The sequence below is a fragment of the Battus philenor genome, unplaced genomic scaffold (genome assembly GCF_028537555.1).
Source record: "Battus philenor isolate CCGP_79_NKW_IND1 unplaced genomic scaffold, ilBatPhil1.0.hap1 SCAF_25, whole genome shotgun sequence".
NCBI lineage: Eukaryota > Metazoa > Arthropoda > Insecta > Lepidoptera > Papilionidae > Battus > Battus philenor.
The window spans coordinates 8,704,859-8,725,741 of record NW_027181688.1 but is presented as its reverse complement, the minus strand read 5'-3'; the positions used below and the strand labels follow the sequence as shown (position 1 = coordinate 8,725,741).

The following is a 20,883-nucleotide window of genomic DNA, read 5'->3' as shown; positions in this document are numbered from 1 at the left end:
TTTAGGGAAGACTTACGCCTTACGATGATGATGTGAGGATAACTCTACCTATAAAAAATTATCACATCATCGCATTTTAACGTATAATTAACCTATTGTTTTAATTGCATACGATACGCAAGGGTGGTAAACTTATTAAAGAATTTCTCTTTAAGGCGCCATGTTTTCGTGGCGTACAAATGCGGCAAGACAAACGCGGGGTAATCGCCGCACTGGTATCGCGCGTTATCACCGCCTTATCAGATAGCGCGATGCGGCCGACCGCGATAGCGAAGACACCTATACCGCTCTACCGATATATTATCATGTAATTTTAAACATTAGGCTATTTTGGGGCTAATAACAATCCTAAATTTTAAATACAAGAAAAATTTTTTTTTAAGTGTAACTTGTAAAGTAGAGGATAGGGCATAATGAAGTTCACTTTTAACATTAAAAATACATATTGTACTTTGATCAATATATTTTTTTATCGAACAGAATAAAGAATGTAATTTATTTTTTAAATATTATATCGTTAATGTGTGTCCTAGATCATCCAGAACTTTCTTCCAAATGTCACCATACTTCCAACGGTTTTCAAGACCATATCTGCAAGCTTAAGCTATTGGATCGCTGACATTTCTTCACGAGTGTTTGCTTTAATTCAACAAGTTTTTTTTGGTTAAAGAAACTTTCCTCATACGACCACCATGGCTTTAGATGTGTGACAATTGGTCCCGTCTTGCTAGAACTATGTCATGGAGTTGTATTCATTGAGCTATTGAAGTTTATTATTGCCCAACCTTTATAATATATATGCTTATCATGACGAAATATTTAGATACGCTGCGTGAAGTCTAGTGCATTTACTATTAAGAACTACATCATTATTCAACGTCAAGTTAAAGTTAACAGCTATTAACTATTAAAATCGCAACATTAAACCTGTAGTTTGATAATAACTTACAATTTAAACTTTATCGTGCCGTGTATAATTATCATTAATTCAGCAGCACCATCTCAATCACTGCTGAGTGCACGTGTTCTTACACAACACGACCGGTAAGAAGCGGCCTGTTACCAATGCCTTCCAATGAAGGTTCTTTGGTCCACCTTGCGGGTTGTAATGTCTGATGCTGCGCATGTCAAACAACTACAACGTCCGTGATGTCCGGTATCTTCAGATCCTAGTGGCTAACGCTCGCTATATGGCCTGTCACTTCACAAATGGATTTAGTTTTTTTTTTTTAATGTTATGATCATGAAGTAAAGAAACGTTTTACCTCCCAACGCATAAGAAATTAAAGAGAACATTTAATTTATCGTGAAATCCTAATAGTAACTTTCCAACAATAAATCGATTCACATTTACGAGAAACAGCTTTTACTCGAATCGATCGCGCTAAATGTTTTAAACTGAAGAGTAAAATCGATTGGACGCGTTGTTTCTGGGTCGCCCGCGAGGCTTGATGATCGCCGTAGGAAGTATACTGTCACTTCAATCCAGCTTGTACGAATGAGCAAAACTGTTAATACCTCTTTTATAAGTTAAACGAGATATTTACAGTATTTAGACGAAATCTTTTTAGGTCTTGTATATGTTTTTATACTTATAAATTTATTAAACGTGGATAGAAAACTGTCATTATGTCATTATGCTACATAAAGAGCATATTTTTATTTTTCTCCATGAATACATAAAATTAAACATGTATAAAATCTTGTTGAATTTCGGTACAATTATTACAGAATTTAAATTTCAAGGGCGCCATAAATCTTTAAATTGTTCGATTGCTATATATTTTTATTTTTCTTACCCTTCGCGTAGATACTATAATTAGTGTAATACGAATTATATAGTCGAAGGAATAATTTACTTCTCATTTATTAATTTACGAAATGCATTTGGAAAAGTTTTTAATAATAGATGTATGAAGTATAGATCAAGTTCTTGCCTACATAAATATACAGGTCGTCATCGGCCATATTCCAGTTTTTACTTACATATTTTTATCAACGATTCTTAGGATTAAAACTACCTCCCATAAATAAACAGTGTGTAAAAAACTATGTTTGTGGGTACGATGTCGTCTCGTGTATCGTTTAGTAGGATTATATCTCATCATTTTGATCTATCAGCTGTACTCTTTATTAAACAAATTAGATTGTGAATGAATATGTATACCTGGCGAACGGCGACCACGGGAAGAATTCTCTGTCGCCTGCATGTTGCGAAATGTGTGCGTGAATAGAAGAGTTGCGGCCGCGCCGGTGCCTGCGTTGTGGTTTCTCTCGGGTCATTGACCTCGCAGCCGTGACAGATATGTGATGACTATGTAAACTAAATTTTTTTATTCGTATCGCTTCAAAACTTTTAAAATCATTATTTAGCCCTAAAAATTTTTGTATCGTTCCATTAAAAGAAAACTACATAATCATGTAAAATTAATAAATTTGGTATTAAAAGAGAAATAAAAGCGGATTAACTATTAAGTTTGGATGCAGCAAGCCTGACGCCAAAAGGACGCATATAAATCTTAAAACGTTTAAAAAATAATTACATATAAACTGATCTATGCACGATTAAAGAGATAATTTATTTTTCATTCCTCATTATTAATGTAGTAGTTAGTCTTGTGAATTATTGTTATAAGGGTAGTTTTAAAAAGGCAAAGATGCTTGGCACTAGGCCATTAGTTTTCATTTGAAAAAATTTTTTTGTCACAGTATTTACTCAGGTTTGTTTTCAGCGTTTAAATACGCTTACTATAACTTGACGTAGTACGTGTAACGTGATGTAGCACGGGTAAAGCTGACCAGCAGTACGTAGCTGAACCAACAACTAATCAACTATGTAATCTTTCTTTCTAACGCATGCCTAGCAAGATGCTCTGCGGAGCGGTCACTCACGGTTTCATAAACAAGCGGTGAGTCAGTGCGTGTCGCAAGGCGGAAAGACTTCAGCCGGCAGCGGCGTGGGTAGGCTCTTAAATGCCACAGTGAAGTCCTCTAAACACTCCTATGAGGAAATGTAAATGCTCTACGGAAGACCTAGCTATTATTTTCTTGAAAATTAATTTATGTTTCCTAACTAAGGTATAAAAGTTGATAATGTTATAATTTTCATCATCATTATAGCTACGTATCCATTGCTGGATAAAGGCTTCCTTCTCATTTCAAATAGGACTGATCTGCAGCGCCGTGAATCCACCTTGTGGGTACGCTGCGCTTGCCCATCTTGAACCTTAAACCCCTGCGGCTGTCTGTTCTGCCCGATGCCGCTTTGATTTTGAAATTTTGTAAGTTCGATTTGCCAGTCCGCTGGGCTATATCGGTTACTTTCGTTCGTTATTTGATTTCATAGATATATCTCGAAGTGGTAATAATCAAACTTTTTTCGGTAGTATGTAGGATTTTTATTCACATAATATTTTTTTCACAAATTGTTTTATTTCCACATTCGACTTTAGTCAACTCAATGTCTTTCATTCTTTCCTCTAATTTCCTTCACAATATCTCTTATTCCTTTCTATACTTCACCTCACTTCTTTCGCTTCCATTCCAGGTTGTTACAATTTTACATTTATTATTTTTATTTCTTTATTTCTTTATCTTATTTAACTAACTTTTTTCTTATTTACTATCTATATCGCGCTTAATGTACATTCTTAATATCACAGCTATTTTATCACTCTTGTTTATTATTTCCATTGTTCTTGTTCGGTTGTATATTGGGTTCGCTATTCCGGACTAGATAAATATCTGGACAATAAAGTATTACACATCTTTTATAAAGGTAACAATAATTTACTTAAATAACTATCTATATTATTCTTAAATATTCAAATGAGACCTCGTTGTCTAAATGACCTCACATTTGTTTGGTCTAATTATATAATCTATCTGCGTGTTGTCCGTTTTTTTTGGTCAGAGTAAATACAGTTAATATGATAATACGGTGGATAATTAGCCAGCGCTGATTGGCAGGTACACCGAATTGTGTATCGGCGCGGACTATATCTAACGTACGAAGGCCGCCGTCAAACTCAAAAGAAGCTAAGTATATATACGAGTCAATAGTCGGCGCCAGATTAAAATTCAAGGCCGCCGAATCATTAGCATAAACATTCCCAACAACGCTCCGTTCACAAAAGGCCACCTGTCGTAAATATCATAATTCCATCGCAGTCTTAACTTATTTAATAAATTAAATTATTTTTAATATTATTTGACTTCGTATATTTAGATTATGAATGAAAACGCCGCTTTCAATCGGTCCTTTGGAAATTTAAAGTTAAGACCATGTCCAGCATTGGACGTGCTTTTGCTGAAAAAATAATGATAAAGTCCATGCTGGCTGGTTGAAAGTGGTCCTTTTGGAATTCTATGGGGGAGGCCTATATCCTGCCGAGGACGTCCGGAAACTCCATACCGTATACTGGTTAGTTTAGTAATTGAATTGGTTTTGTGTGACGAAACGGGAAGGTACAAAATAAACAAGTCTTTTTATTCTGCGTTTTTTAAATTTATTTTCTCTGTTCAGGGTAAGTACATTTGGTACAAATGACATCTTATCAATACAGTTCGATACCAAACTATATCGCCGTATTTCTTAAAACAAAAACCTGAATTAATTGAGCCGCCAGTCTTTTATCTTCGAGTGATTAATGAATGGAGCTTCGTTAATTTTGCAATTCAATGAGGTGACGATAGAATTTACGTTTTAAAGTGATAGTGAACTTATTTTCGTGTGCATCCAATCGATAAAACGTATACGCAAGTTGAAGTCCGCAATCTGATGTGCTCTAGATGCGTCTGCGCAACCGGCTGACCTACACACCGATAAAGAGAGCAATATAGGCGGCGAGCGGTTTGAGAGGAGGACTGCTTCTAATTCTTTGTTTTATTTTTATTAAATTTCGGACATGGATTTATTGGACTGAGACAAATCTATGCTCTTTGTACAATGTGTATATATTCATATTAATTTTATTTTTTTATAAATTTTGACCTTTACATTATTCGTATACTAAACAAGTTGTACAAACACTGCCATGGCAACTAGGCTTTATGAGGGTAACTTTGATGATTTATTTTTTAATACTACTAGACAACCTTTCTAAGAACTTCCTAAACGTTATGACTTTTTTCCTGACGGATTCTATATCCGCTAGCTTCGAGGTCGAATAATGTATAAAGGTTAATAACATGTGACATCCGAATATGAATAACAACTGGCATGCTCTAAACTAAAAACTTCACGAGTTTGATTCGTCAAATAATTTCATAATATCTTATAATTATATATTTGTGTTATGGTTTGTTCTCGACGTTACGGTCGAAACGTTAAGTGTGAGATGTAGGAATATTATCTCCTAAATCTTTACATTACATAGACTTAACAGTGTGGAGCTTGTGTGTGAGAAAAAGAGATGTATTCAAGCATTGTCAAAGTTGTACAAACTTATAAAATTGATACTCGAGAGACGCCGCGTGGCTGATGTCGGACTGTTCCACGGTAACGGTAGTGGTCACTTAACGGTACGTTGGCGCGGAACGAGGATTAATTGTGTCGAAAAACGCTTGTGCTGTGATCTCAGTTTTTCTTAAGACCGGTTGTTTGCCTATACCGATTTATTTACAAACCACCGCGACAAGTATTAATTATAACAAATTGTATGCGTATTTTTGTAAACCTTAACTATATGTGTCGTGATTGGTTATACGTAAAAATATTATAGTGTTATATAAGTAACATATATTTTTTGCTATTAGAAAGCGACAGGCTAATAACCACCGGTAGACAGATTTGTTGAGACAAAAAGTAAACAATATTTATTTTTAATCGATGGTTACCACGTAATTCGACTTATTCAAACGTTTTTTCTTACTATAACATCATTGCGATACTTATTATCTCTGAAACCATTGATTTTTGTATATAGTGTTCCTTTATTGACTGCACTTGATCTATATACCCTGTAAGCTTTTACGCCAAAATCCAATCAGGCACGTATACAAACCCCATATTACCTACGAAAAAATTAGTTACTGTCTTTTATTTATCGACCCGCATGGGGTCAGTGACCAGGTGAATGTTTATTCAATTTGTCAAACGCAAACAATGTCGTAGTATAAAGTGTAAGTTCGCTTGTTATCACGGCTGCAACCGGTCGCACAAAGATCCTCCGCCTAGCTTTCTTTTTTGATATGTGAGCCGCGGACTGCCTGCAACCAAAATGGTAACTTGTCCTCTTGAATAGACCTGAATGGATCAATTGCATGGAACTCGGGTGCTTCGACTTTATATGGATAATGAATGAGTGGTGTTCTATCTTTTTATCATCGTTTCTTGATAAGAGGGATATGTGCAAATGCATAGGACTTGAGGTATTGAAACTAAAAACAAAACATATGGTATCAGCTTGTAACAATAATAAATGAAGTGTGGAAGTTGATAAAATATAGACAAAGGAGCGACACGAATTCGGTAATGAATAATTTTCTGTTTTAAGATTTACAATAAACGAACTCAGACGTAAAATTGGATAGTTTTAAAAAAAATCTTTATGGAGTAGTAAATATCTTAAGTACCATTAAGTCGAATCTTTCACAAAAAAAAACTGAAAGCATTTACTTAATAATAAAAAATAAATAAAAATAAACTACATGAGCACAACTGCAAATTGCCTTAAAAAGACAAAATTAATAGCGATATATGTACGTACAAACTTATATGTACAAACATATATAATTTTCCCCTTTCTCCTTATAAATGAACAAAAAAGATTTAAATGACGTCCATGGCGGTTGAACCGTTATTTTCCTTATTGTTTTAAAGTGAATGTATCTTATTCCGTCTACTTTTATAATAATGAGCAGGAGAGAACGACTATGTTATTTGCGTTCCGTTCAACTGGTCATAATTAAAGTGAGATAACGGTGACTACAAAGGACTTGAAGAAGTAGCATGTAATCTTAAAAAGAACGGTTTCGATTCTTTTAAAATAGTAGTTTGTAACAGTTCGACCCGAGGCTCTTTTGGGAGTCCCCGAGCTTTGCTACCTTAAAGAGGTCTTTAATTAGGCACCCTTTGCACCCTAATCGAAGCCAGTACGGCAGCTGTGAGATTCTTGTCTAAAAAAATAGGTAGATATTGAAAAAAATATTGAAATTTTAATGTCCTAAAGTAAGATCGCGTGTCATCGTACTTGCTTTGTGAACGTTGGTAAATTTTTGACTTAGATCCACAAATTAGTTTTAGCACTTGTAAAGACACAAAGTAGGTAAGATTTGATGTACTGTTCGATGTGATGTAATAAAAAAAGGTTTAAAAATGTGTTTGATAAAAACATTCATTAATGCTAACAGTTTGATAACATCGCTACGGAAACACTAAAGATATCGATTTGATTTTCAATATTATTATATGAAAACCACATACGTCAACAATTATAATTAGTTTATTTACAAAATTTCTGTATAAATGGACTGTGATGAGTATTATTATAGCAAGCCTTGGTCGCAAAAAACAATTTGCTGTGTTAATATTTATCAATTTATTTATAGGAGAATAAAAAATGGACAATACTTTTTATTTATTAATCAATTTTTATTACCTATGACATGTAAACTGTACGGTGAAAATTGTCAGGCATAACGTAGTTAAAACAATTGCTCTAAATGTTTTAACATCTACAACCGATCTTAATGAACGCGAAACATCACAGCTATAGTTCCGATTGCTGGTCTGATTGCTTTCCACTTTCAATGCGGCTCGGCTTAATCTTGCCCAAATCATTTGCAACGTAAACTTTCACCGGAGAGCGTGGGTCGAGTTGTCTCGTAACGCCTCCCTCTGAGCCGCAACTAACCGCACCATCAATGAAACTTGCTATTCGTGGCTGAACATCGTCTAGATCTGCGATCGGCAAACTAGATATCTAGGAGAGTTAGTAAAAGTAATTTGAAAATGAAGTTTATTAAGGGGCCTTTTGTTTCAAAATATCAATTGTAATAAAAACAATATGACTACGGACTTCTGCTGTAGCTATTAAGTCTATTAAAATATGACTTTCTTCTATAAAATCTATTTAAATGTTTAATGGTCTCGTACATACAATATCTTGTATATACAGGTTGTACCATCAGTCCCAAATTTGTATACATATAATTATGTCAATATGTTTTACATAGATAATTGTTTTATTTACAATAAACATTTAGTGAAAGTATCGCATCCAAAGAATCAACAATCCGCTTTATACCTGGTCTATACTTGATGTATTAAGCCAAAGGTGATCGTTATGTACGTAGATTAATTTATTAGAATGACCATCTAATTACAAGTAGCGTTAGATACTATATCTTATTTTAAAAATAAATTTGTTTGCAATTCGTTACCGTTTTTCTCGAATTCATTAGGCAAAATTGTAGACAGAGTTTGTATGGAACAAGCAAGTAATTAACAACACACATGTTCTGTTTCAGCAAATCCATTGTTTGTGTTTCTGTACAATATATTTGAAATGTGTTATTTATTCGTAGATCTGCGTATCTGTTATCTATATAGATTACTGAATTTAATTGTAACAAAGTTACCGTAAATAAAGTTGTGATATATTTTACAATTGATTTTTTAATCTTTATATCCATTCTCGGCTAGCAGTACGAATATGCAAAGGCATACATCGCCTACTGTAAATTACGTCATATAGGAGCAATAACGCTTATTATTTGTCATTTGTTCCCTTCCTTATCATTTTAAACTATTGCTACATACACGATGGTCATTAATATTTAAAATGTTTCTTGTTTCAATGACTTATACCATGTTTCGACAAACGAATCAAATTTCTCCTAAGCGACAAAATTATCAAACGCATCAATTTACGTTGCATGTGCAATATTATAAATAACCTTACACGAGCCGGCGACTCTAGCGACAATCGTACCGCGAGTGTTATTACATTGAGGTTATAGAAAATTTTGTTTGATTCTGTAGCTTCGCGATAGTACTTGTATATCTGAGATATGCAAGTACTATCGCGAAGCTTATATATGCTGCCAGCCGGTAGTGCATAAGCAGTGACAGTAGATCGCGTTTGCTTTCAAATAATTGATAGAAAATTTTAAAATTTGTTTACTGTGTGTCTTCGACTGTCACACTGTACGAATGTTTAATATTCGAAAAGACTTAGCTAAATACACTCCGTTTTTCCTTTTCTTAATAATGGTTTCTATAATACACTGTGTCTTTTTAACGGCCTTACCTACTCGAGATACATTTACATGATAGTTAAAAATTTGTCCACAAGCGTGAAGGTTCCATACAATTTTTTTTATGTTTTTTTCATTATGTATCCATTTTGAAGAGGTATTGAGTGAGATTCTGAAACTATTTCGACATTTTGATATGAACAAAATTTTATTCTGATGGCTTTTGTGCTGTCATCTGAGGGGAGATGAGGAGCCTGTTTGACTAATGGGTTATCTCAGTACATTTTAATTCAAAACATTTATTTAACAAAATAATAGTTGGTTTCTCTTGGTGTAGAAAATTATTATAAATGATTCGAAAACCTGTAAAACAATTATTTCAGTAGTGCCTTGTAAAAGACTCATCTCCGTTGCGTTTACTGTAACTCTTAAATATCTCGTTACTGTTACTATTTCCTGCAGCCGAGCGCCGCGTCCAATTTGATCAGTTGTTTAAATATTTACGTCCAACCCAAAATGTAGAATAAAACGATCGCATAGAAAGCGTACAACAAATATCGCCTCTATGGTAAAGCATTAAGATATAATTTTATTAAAATTTGTGAAGAACTGTTATTTCAAAAGTAAATGTTTCGGCAGTTTCGGGCGACTGTCGGATAATTACCGTGGATATGTTATGTCGCGCGTATCGTTTCCCGGTCATCGCTAATGCTATTGAAACGTCGATTAAAGTGAAACTGGACGCGCTTATCTGATTTCATGAGTTTAATCAAATTTTAACCTTTTCGAATCCGTATCAAAAAATCGAGTCAAAATAATGATTTCACTTTTAATCTTTCCTCGATCTGATGAGTTTCAATTATATTAGTTTTGTTGATAAATGTGTTTTTTTTTTAAATTATCTTGTTATGTTTGTAATGGGATGAATTATGAGAACGTATGTAATTAAAAGAGACTGTTTACTTGACGTATAACTTTAAATTTCATAATAACAGATAGCTTTTCCTGATAGCGCAAGCGGACGTGAGGCAAGAAAGAGACAGCATAACCGAATACAGGTTTAGAAAGAGACGGGTGTATTTGGTTCGACGGTCATGAGTCATGGCGGATCAGTGCGCCATTTTTTGTTTGCGAACGTCTTTTAGGCGGGAAACGCTTTCAATATTGTCGATTATCAGACATTATTAAAAATATTATAATACCGTACATTGCTAACCTTCCGCCCGCGATAAGTTATTGCCACATGTTGCACGCATGGCGGCGAACGTAATATTGATATACAATTAATATTTATATATTAATAACCGCAATGTCAAGTGGTTTGACAAACATAGATTTGAATGTTTAATGTTTATATATCTACGTTCTTTATGGTCGATGTTTGTCTGTTGAATCTTAGTCAATGACATGAATATTAATTAGACGTTTAGTCTGCGGTTTGTTTCAGCATTTTTAGCATTAGAATATATAAAATACTACAAGTGTACAGTTTAATTATATAGATATTTCATATATCATATCTCGCTATTTTCTTTGGGTATAATAATTTGACAGGTGCAGTTGAGTACAAAAGGGACGATGTATGTCCGCGGTCTTATTTAATTTAAGACTCTTTAACCGGCTACGATTGTTATCGTTTGTACATCTATAAGAAACCTGTCTGACCGCATGAGATGAGATTTCTTTTACGTAATAAAAGGAGCAAAAATAAATTTCGCCCCGGCCTGATAAAACGTACGCGTTAGCTATGTTTTTATTTTCATAAAGAAAAATGCAAATTACCTACAAAAGTGTTGTTTTGTCGTATTGTAGTTATTGATGTCATATTTGCTAGGAGTAGTTTTTTCTAGATTTAACATTTGGCTATCCTGAGTTTACATAAAAAAAATTGTTTGTATAATAAGGTTGCAATGTAACTCAAAGCGATCGTTAAAGAATATGGTACGGCGCTACAGATTTTTTTTTAAATTTTTAGTAAATGTTTATTTTGAACATTGTAAAATTTTACTATTTATCAAACGATAAGTGTACGTATAATTAAACAAATCTGCCGAGATTTTTTCTTATACATAATTAAAATGGTAAATGCATAATATTCACTTGGAAAAACAATTTTTTGGCCTGCATGTACATATCAAATAAGTATAAAATATTGCGATAAAAGAACGCGTTTTAATTTTACTCGAAGGTTGTTAGATTACTCCGTTGAAATGCTTGCTAATTTACGTAGGTCTTGAATAGCAATTTTTAGCGTCATTTAAGCGACGTCTGTCGTCCCTAGTAATGTCCTGTAATCGTTATGGGGTAAAGTTAAATAATATCTGTATATATACATAACATTTTCTAATGGTCTTGTTCAAAATATAGAAGTATAAAAGTTCACGTTGTTAGTTAATTTTATTAAAAAATATTTTATATCGCACTAATATAATACGTTATAATGTTTTGCAGGGACGTATATTTGTAGTTAACCCATTGGCATTTCAAGCTTCACTGGTTTTATCTAGACTCCTTTCATTCGTCATCATTTCAGCCATAGGACATCTACTGTTTTAGACATAAGCCTCATCCATGGAATTCCCATAGGACCGGTTAGAAGCGGCTTACATCTGGCATCTTCCGGCGACCTTCACAAGGTCGTCTGTTTGTCTTGAGGCCGCACGTTTTGCGCTAAGCTTGCCGTCTCCACTCTAGAATCTTAAGGCCCCAGTGGTCATTTGTTTTGCGCGCTATGCCTCCTGTCATTTCAATCCAAATCGCATGGTTATCTTTGTTCGTCTAAAAAATAAGAGTTCTTTACAGTATTTAAACTCATAGACTCTCTAAGAATACTCGATCTTAGTTCTTACATTAATCTCTTCATTGTATGGAGAATTATATTCAAATATGTATTTTACCACCCGCACTCTAAGGATGTAATGTCTACTTGTTATCCACTTTTAGGCTTCCAAAGCTCCCGTGTTAAGCAAGTAGGGCAGCCCACCGGCGGACACTTGCGGTCGCCGTCGACCAGTTGTTTCGCAACGCGCTCTAAACCAAACTGTCGCCTATGGCGTCGTAATAGAGGTGACGCCGACCGCAAATCCGCGTGCCGCTGTATCGGCGGGACTCGGGTTACGTACAGTTATTTCAAGCGCTGGAACACGAGTAGGCTTGCGGGCTGTGGGCGACTGACGTTTCTATGAATGTATCCTACATCGCTCGATACAGCGCGTACACTTCATATGACAGGAAACTGTCTATATAAAAACAATAGTAGCCAGATGTATTCTGGGCGCAACTCTTGAACTGCTCGACCAATTCTGTAACAATTTTTCTAAGAAATGAAGAGGGTTTTTCTTCAGAGAAAAAAAAATAAAAATAGCGAGGGAAATTGTTAAAACTTTAGTTATCTTTCCTCATAGAAACTACAAAATAAACTGTCTTACATTGTACCATTAAAAATACAATGAGAATATCAAATAATCGCATTGTTACAAAAGTGCTGAATTGTAAGGAATACGTTGTTTAGTAATAAAATATTACTTTGTACAGGTCCTTTAACTTGTTAGCTGTAAATAGAATTTGACGGCGATTTTTTTTTCTCGAAAGCCTGCGAATGCTTTTAACTTGATATTGGTAATATAAATAAATAACCGAGCTTCTATTCAAATAAAAGTGATAATAATTTGATCTATATTCTTTACTACTTTTAACACGCGTTTAGAAAACTACCATTATCTGTTGCCAAAATAGATCGTCCATCTGATGCTATCCCTAATAATAATAGCATCCGTTGATGCCGAAATGTTCTAGAGTCGTGACCACGAGCCAGTAGGCGCGGCGTGGGTAGGTTCCTGACTGGTTGGACCGACGACGTGGTTAAGGTTACAGAATATTGCTGAACGCACGCAAGATCGTCGTCGTAGCGTAATACTACTTTAATGTTGTTGACGAGTGTATCGATCATTAGAAACAAGCCCAGATCGACTATGAGAAATTAATGTTAAGATAAATACACTTTTGTCAAGGAAAGGATGTTTTTGTGGGTTTTCTTTATTTATGCGCATGAATAACTAAAAGTGCTGTTGAGTAGAATAATTCTGCGGTACATACGAAATTGGTGGATACGATTGTTTTGTGTTTACTCCACTGAGAGCGCAAGGTCGAGTTTGTTATCTCCAATATGGACAAAGCAGTTGATATATTAATTTGGTGTTACGTTTGTTCTTTTTACTTTTTTGTTTCTGAAGAAAACGTTTCTTACTCTTTGACATGATATAACATGATGTCATTTAAATATAGTTGCAGCTAAAATCTTAGAAAATATTTTTCAATTTTTAATGACGTCAGCTATGAAACGTCAAGATGATTTATATGACAATTATTTTTATCTTTTTATTTATTTCCGCCATTATAATCTTATATGCGCTTACTTTAGTAGTTGTTTCAAATTGTCTATAAACATATAGCCAGCAATTCTAATAATTAGTACAATTGATTATGGATAAATTAAATAAATGTACAATATGCTATGAAACGTCAAGATGATTTATATGACAATTATTTTTGTCTTTTTATTTATTTCCGCCATTATAATCTTATATGCGCTTACTTTAGTAGTTGTTTTAAATTGTCTATGAACATATAGCCAGCAATTCTAATAATTAGTACAGTTGATTATGGATAAATTAAATAAATGTACAATATGCTATGAAACGTCAAGATGATTTATATGAGTATTATTTTTATCTTTTTATTTATTTCCGCCATTATAATCTTATATGCGCTTACTTTAGTAGTTGTTTCAAATTGTCTATGTACATGTAACCAGGAATTCTGTTACTTAGTACAATTGATTATAGATAAATAAAGAAACAATTTAACACAGTTTTATATTTGCAATTATTTAATAATTAACCATTCTGTACAGTTTATACAATAGTTTTTTCATTGGAGTTATTTCGAAAGTGACCTTTCTCTAAAACTAATTTTGACATTTGTTGATTATGTAAGGGCCTTAGAATAGGCGTAATCTAAATTACGGTGCTATTTATATGACGGACACGCGATCGTCTATTTTCGTCGCAATTGTTGTATTTATTTAATTTACTTGGGAACGCGCTAGTATTGACGTTAGATGATGGTTTTGACGATAGTCCGAGAACACGAATAATCACTGATTTTTAAAAGCTTGGCAACTCATCGGACGTAAATACTTTTTTTAAACTATTTTATTTTTAATTTTTTGAATTTTCAGTCTCTCAGGAATTTCTGAAGGTTAGCTGCCATTAAGGCAGGCGTTTCTTGTGGATCCATTAAACCTGAATAGGGAACTAGTTCTTCCAATCCGGTATAAATTAGTAAAGAGCTGCTCGAAACTTGGCTCCTGAGGGAGTCTTTGAGATTTGCAACCCAAAACCAGGTTAACAACCACCCGCCACATAAAGAAATATCTAGTTTTCACATTGAACGTTTCCTTCCGCATTAGATCATCTCGAATAATGATTTGGTGCAGATATTTTTTGTTCCACATTATAGGACTTAATTGAAAAAGACTCAAATAACTAAGGCAGGTTAAAGTATGAAAAAAAAAGAAAACAGAAATCGGCATGGCGCTCCTGTACCAACGGCCCATTACATTAAATTACTACATAGTTTGTCACATTAGACAGCTAATTAACTTTTACTTTTATACGTCCATTACTTATAATATTCACCGCTACGTCTCACTCCCGACCAGTTTGAGTTGACCGCGTTACTTTCAAATCGATTAACTTCTATAACTGTGATCAAATTAAATGTTTATAGTACCAGTTTCAATATTAATGACTCTTATTTTTGGTACTCGTTATTATTCTATCTCTGAATTTTCGTTTGGGATTTTTATTTATAAAAGGAAGCATGTAAAGGGGTAACAAAGCCTCTTCCGTTTTTGTTAGGATTCTGAGTGAAAGTTATTGGTAAAGAAGTTTTTTTTTCATAATATTATGTAATATTACAACCTGTTTTAAACATAAACGAATTTTGAATAAGATTATATCTTTAAGAAGTCTGCAAATGAAATAAAAATACATAAAAGTGCACTGTGAACATATTTAATGCCTTTATTTCTTAATATTGTTGTCTTTAATAATATTAATGTATCTGTACAATAGCCATTTATCGCTAGTACAAAATCTTTTACTTTTCTCCATACGAAGCCAGCAAGAATTCTCTGTTAATAAACTTCATTTCAATTGTAGATATTGGAACATATCTCGTAATACGTAAAAAGATTTCATTTCATTTTCTTATAAACAGTTTTACGTATTGATTTCCATCTAAACAAATATATAAACAAATCATATGATTGTAAACTAAAAAAGCACTAATATAAGTCTTAGTACGTCTCATCATTTACAAATATTTACTTGTTTATTTGAACTGTTGTTATTAGAAACGCAACGCACAATATCAAGCATTTATTGTTGAATGTTTTTGATTGGTGCCTTGCCTTGGGAACTGGCCGGCTGAATCATCACCAGCCGAGCGAAACCGCCACCGACCGCCGCGTCCGACCTAGACACTAATTTTGTTGCAGCTTTTCGTTGCTAAATCGATTTTGAAATGAATAAAAGAATTAATACTAATTACAATTGTTTAGTAATTGTTTTATTTCAGTTTAGGTTAATTAATGTTACAGCTAAAAATTGTTTAATAGTGTCACGATTATTTCAAAACGAGCACGGTAAAATACATTTTTTTTATTTGCATACATAAATTCTAATTAAGTTATTTGTTAATGCCTTTACTCTTTTTACACATTGTTATACGTGCGAACTTATTCGCAATTATAACAGTCAACTAAGTCTAATACCATTCCGTATGCGCCTTGTTCATATATTTGCACTGATGCCTGTCGCAATGGTCTGGACCTCAAAAGTGTTATATTATTTATTAATTATATTAGTTAGTAAAACATTGTAAACTGAACAAAAATTTCGGTCTCTTCATGTAGTCTTCACGAAAATATATTCATTTTACATACACATTGTTAAGTTACGTAGGACCAGATCCGGATTCTGTGATATTTTCTTTACCTCAATGACGAGAATAAATCTTTAGATACAAATATGTAATTTAAGGTTTATTTTTTAAAAATTCTTTTAGTAAGTCGTGCATTGTGAGAGCTAGAGATATACTACGGCAGTTAAACGTTGGAGAATGCATTGCGTGTGTGCGGGGCATTTATTTCGTAACGACATCAAAACACGTGGAGAGCTTGCCCAGCCTGTCTTCGCGCTTCGCGGTCTCTCTTCATTCCGGTTTTTTAAGGCCCGTTACAAAAGACGATTAAATATTCTGTATTTTTGTCTCGCAAAAAACTTTATTCGTTAATTCCTTCGATCGGTGGCTTTTAATGAAGGACGTATATGGCTGACAAAATATCATCATCATAATTTTAGCCGTAAAAGCAGCCAATGGCGAAAGCATAGACCTCCCTCAAAGATCGGCACGATGAATGACCAGTCTTGAGCTGCTCGCATGCAGCGATTTCCTGCGAAATTAACTATTTCCTCAGTCTACCCAGTGGGAACCTATAGTAAAAAATCATCCAAGAAAATCATGCACTTTATCTGACAGGTCATTTAAGTACCAACAGTACTAGTATTGGTCTATGCGATTTTAAAAAAAGTTCAATATATTCACAAAATTTTTACTTTTAAGAAAAATGTACTTTCTTACTTTCTAAAATTGGACGAAGAACCTTACGATTGTGTTTTACTATTACTATGATTAGAGCGCTTTTTAGATATAACTATGTTATTAATACCAGGCTAAAATTTTGCTTAGAGAATCGCGCGTTTTAAAACCGCCCAGTGTGCAAGTGGCCTGCGGCAGGCCGCGTGGCCGCGCGGAACTGGTGAGTCATGCGCGCCCGTCCGCCATCTGTCGCACTGTCCGCGCGAATCAAGGTTTCTAGATGAGGTTTTATAACGTAGTTTACTTCGCGCTTTACCGAATGGTTTTTAGACAAAAGTTTATATAGGTTTTGGATAACAAAGTGACAAGATGTGTGTCTGTGATTAATGGCTGCGTTTGTTTAAAAAACAGGACTATTTGGTTTTTTTTTGACGGAAAGGCACTTCGTAGGACGTGTCCACCCAAAAAGTGGACAGAGGACTTTGTAACGGTCGTCGGAAGAATCTGGATGCTCAGGCTGATTCCAACCAGCCCTAATGGAAATCTATGAGAAAGGCCTATGTCCGGCTGTGGGCGACATATGGCTAAAATGATGAAGAGAATTTTGAAATATATGATTGTGCATGCTGGTTGTTTAAACTTTTTTTGGTTCGCGGATCGTTTTGTAGCTTAACTAAAGTATTTGGTTCTACCAATACGGATATGTTTTTGCCACGTATCCGTGAACTGTTCCCCAGCAATTTATTTCCTTTAAGAGTTAATATTAATGAATAGAGCCGTGTTTCAAACTTTATGATTGTGTTTTGTTTGGAATTAAATGTCGACTCGAAATAACAACCATCGTGTATTGCACATGCACAGGTTTTGTATGAATCTTGCTAGATTTAATTTAAGAATTTTATAGTTTGTTTAAATACGCGTTGCGAACGTTGTTGTATTATTAAGTGAATTATTTGTATCATTGGTTTTTTCCTCGAAATTGTTGTGCTTATATAAATATAAATCGCGCCTACCTACTTTATAGACTCTACAAAAATTTCGAGAAGAAAGAACTTCTAATTAATAATTATCAATGAATATGTACCTGAGTAATTAGTAAACATTTTTTTGATTGAAGATAAATTAAACATTATACATAAACTCTAGTGTTGACTATATTTGCGCTCTAGATAAACAATCAGACCACCAACTTTACTAGCTACAGTAACTCTCAGTTTAGAGTGATATATTGCCAGTGATACAGTGCCTAGGCACTAGAGATAACTGTTTCGGTGATATTTATTCAGACGATCCCCCTAGAGGGAGATCAGTATCGGTCACGTGAGCAGAATATTCTTGCACGGCGGCAAATTAGACGCCACGTATTATTTAGGACATAAAGCATTCAGGAAACCCGGGTGTATTATAATATATTTTTATTATGCCATAAAGTATTTGTAGGCTCTTCAGCCCAATTTTGTTCTTGGCTCTGTTCGTTCCCATGCGCATAAACAACTCGTGGGTTAAGGTGCAAGAAACCACCGTGCACGTGCACTGCCTGTAATACTGCATTCATATTGATGACGAATCAACTTATTACCTCAAATAATACCTTTACAACGTTCACCGCAGCGCATCAGAAGAGCATTCCTCTACTAGCCCTCTTGACTGTTTTAAATACAATTTGTCATTGGTCGCCATCTAGATGGATTCAAAAAAAAATTGACGTATATCTTCCCGAAGCGGTTTATATTTAGTGTGTTGACTTATTTACTAAATGAAGATTCAAACATTTGTTTTAAACGTCATTTGCCAGCAAAGACGGGGTAGTTGAAAGGGCTTAGCTTTAAACTACTTACAGACACATACCTCGGTCTTGTTACATTACGTTAGAGGCCACCAAGGTACATCACTTGAGAGGCTGCATTGAGTGACTTTGCCGAGAGTCCCCAAAAGAAAACATGTCGGCCTGGGCTGTCGTACGCTTCCCATTTAGTATTCACATTTGTGTGTCCGAGAGAGAGAGAGATCGGATTATAAATGTGCTTGTGTCTCTGTGTTCGTCCTGTGCCGTACGCTTGTGTGTGTATGTGTCCGGCGTCTCTTCCAGCTCCCGTGTCGCGAGCAGCTTTGTGTGCGGCTGGTGTGGGTCTCGGTGAACTTCAGCAGTTTAACTAACTTGCCTGTTTTGTCTCTTTCTTTCCAGATGGACTGGTAGCCGCTGTCTCGCTCTCACTGCACTGCAGAATCGCAACCTGTCTTTTGCCTTGTCTTTAAGGAAGCTAATTTACTTGAGGCGTAAATTTATTACAATGGTGGATCCAATGTTTAATAAAAACCACCGCTTTTTAGTTCATTAGTCGTTATTTGACCAGTTCATCCAGTCTACCGCCAATTTATCAGTTTTTGTCGATTCTACTGGCAGTGTTTTTTTTACGGTTAATTATCGTTAAAGAAGGCCATAAATTTAGTTTATTGTTAGTTTTACGATTGAGAATGTTGAAAAATTATTTTTTGTAAACGGTTCTGTAAATTGAGCGTAGTTTCTTTCATAAAGGTTTTCTGAAAAAGTACTGTTTACAAAGAGGAAAATAAGGAAAGAAATCGATTGTTTTTAGATTTTAAATGTCGTTGAATCGTGTGTATGTAGCGCTCGCTCGGGGCCAGTAATGTTTAATCGCTTATCAATAGATTAGCGCGGCGGCGATGCCGCTTGCGTCATTAGCGATTCCGTGTTGTCGTTGATTTTCATTTCCTCTTAATGGACTTTTTTGTCGAGGCCCTCGCTGTCATCGGCCATGTGTCTTCTGAGTTTTATTAGTTATTTTTCCTTATCTAATCTTACATTAATGTATCAGTGCGATGGAACGCGCTCATATAAATAAATTGATTTCACAGATCGTAACAATGGAACTGTAAGAGTCAGTGATAAGTGTATGTACAAAAGTGCGATCGAATGGAAAACTGTGTTTCGATGACAATTATGGTCATTTGTTAAAATGGAGAGAAAATTAACACGAGAAGATTTTATGCGGAAGAGCTTCCGCGCTCCGAGAGCGACGCAAGCGGCTGAAGCGCAGTCGGCTGTTAACGGAGCGCCACCGCCGTCGCCCGTGTCGCTCGCCATGCTCGAGCGCACTTCACAAGCGGCACGCGCGCAATACGAGATCACGTCTACGGGCATAGCGCCTAAACGTCTCGAACTCAATCGGGCGCATCCGATACATCTTAAATCATTCCAAACCCCGGAGCCACCCGACGAGAACGGACCGAGCGCGCCTTCCGATGACGTGCTACGAAAGCTGGAGAGACAAATCGGAGAGATGGAGCGCGGCCTCGAGCGCGCACAGAACGGCAATGTGGCCGTGGACGAGCGCGTGCGTTACGCCGAGCACGAGAACCTGCTGCGCACGGGCGTGTCGGCGGTGGGCGGCGGCGGCTACCTGCCCGCCGACTCGGACACGGAGCACGAGTTCACACGCAACGAGAGCACGCGCAGCAGCGCCGGCGCGCAGCCCGCCGCGCGCCCCGCCCGCTTGGCGCGCACGCACTCCGACACGCAGCAGCATGCCGCGCGCACGCTGCGCAAGCCGCCTGACACGCGCGACGACAAGCCCAAGCTCATCTCGCGCAAGGCTATTCAGGCGCGCATGGAGCGCGTCAAGAACTCCGTCGTCGGCAACAAGCACGACCACCGCGTGCTCGCCGAGCACCCGGCGCGCACCGCACCCGCCTCGCCCGCCACCCCCGCCTCGCCCCTCTCGCCCCGCTCCTCTGTGCAGGTAACGTCATGTGCTGTGTGCGTCTTGTGGTATATTCATGTTTATCCAGGTCGTACAGAACAGGGTCACGCTTACCATGGGTACACTATGTAGGTACGCAATGAACTTCATGTCGACCTAGAACAGATCATCCAATTCTTAAAACGGGCATCCATAGGTGGCGCCGCACCACGACATCTATAAGATAAGTCTACGTACACTGCATACCGTCTGTCGCCATTCGATAATCAGCCGGTCTCGTCGCCAACGAGGCCGA

General features: G+C 36.0%; 1 protein-coding gene across 12 annotated transcripts in view; it reads left to right on the top strand.

The window, feature by feature from the left end:
- Nucleotides 1-20,883, top strand: part of LOC137924914 (MAP/microtubule affinity-regulating kinase 3-like) — a 214,709-nt gene that overhangs the window by 128,480 nt on the left and 65,346 nt on the right. For 8 of the 12 annotated variants that reach the window (XM_068768313.1, XM_068768317.1, XM_068768315.1 and 5 more), the window contains exon 2: nucleotides 19,744-20,627. The exons of 3 other annotated variants lie outside the window; for them this stretch is intronic. In XM_068768313.1, coding sequence (XP_068624414.1) covers nucleotides 19,845-20,627 — 783 coding nt within the window. In that variant the 5' untranslated portion in view covers nucleotides 19,744-19,844. Of the gene's footprint in view, nucleotides 1-19,703; nucleotides 20,628-20,883 lie in introns of all 12 variants that reach the window. One more of the 12 variants, XM_068768312.1, reaches the window with a different exon arrangement.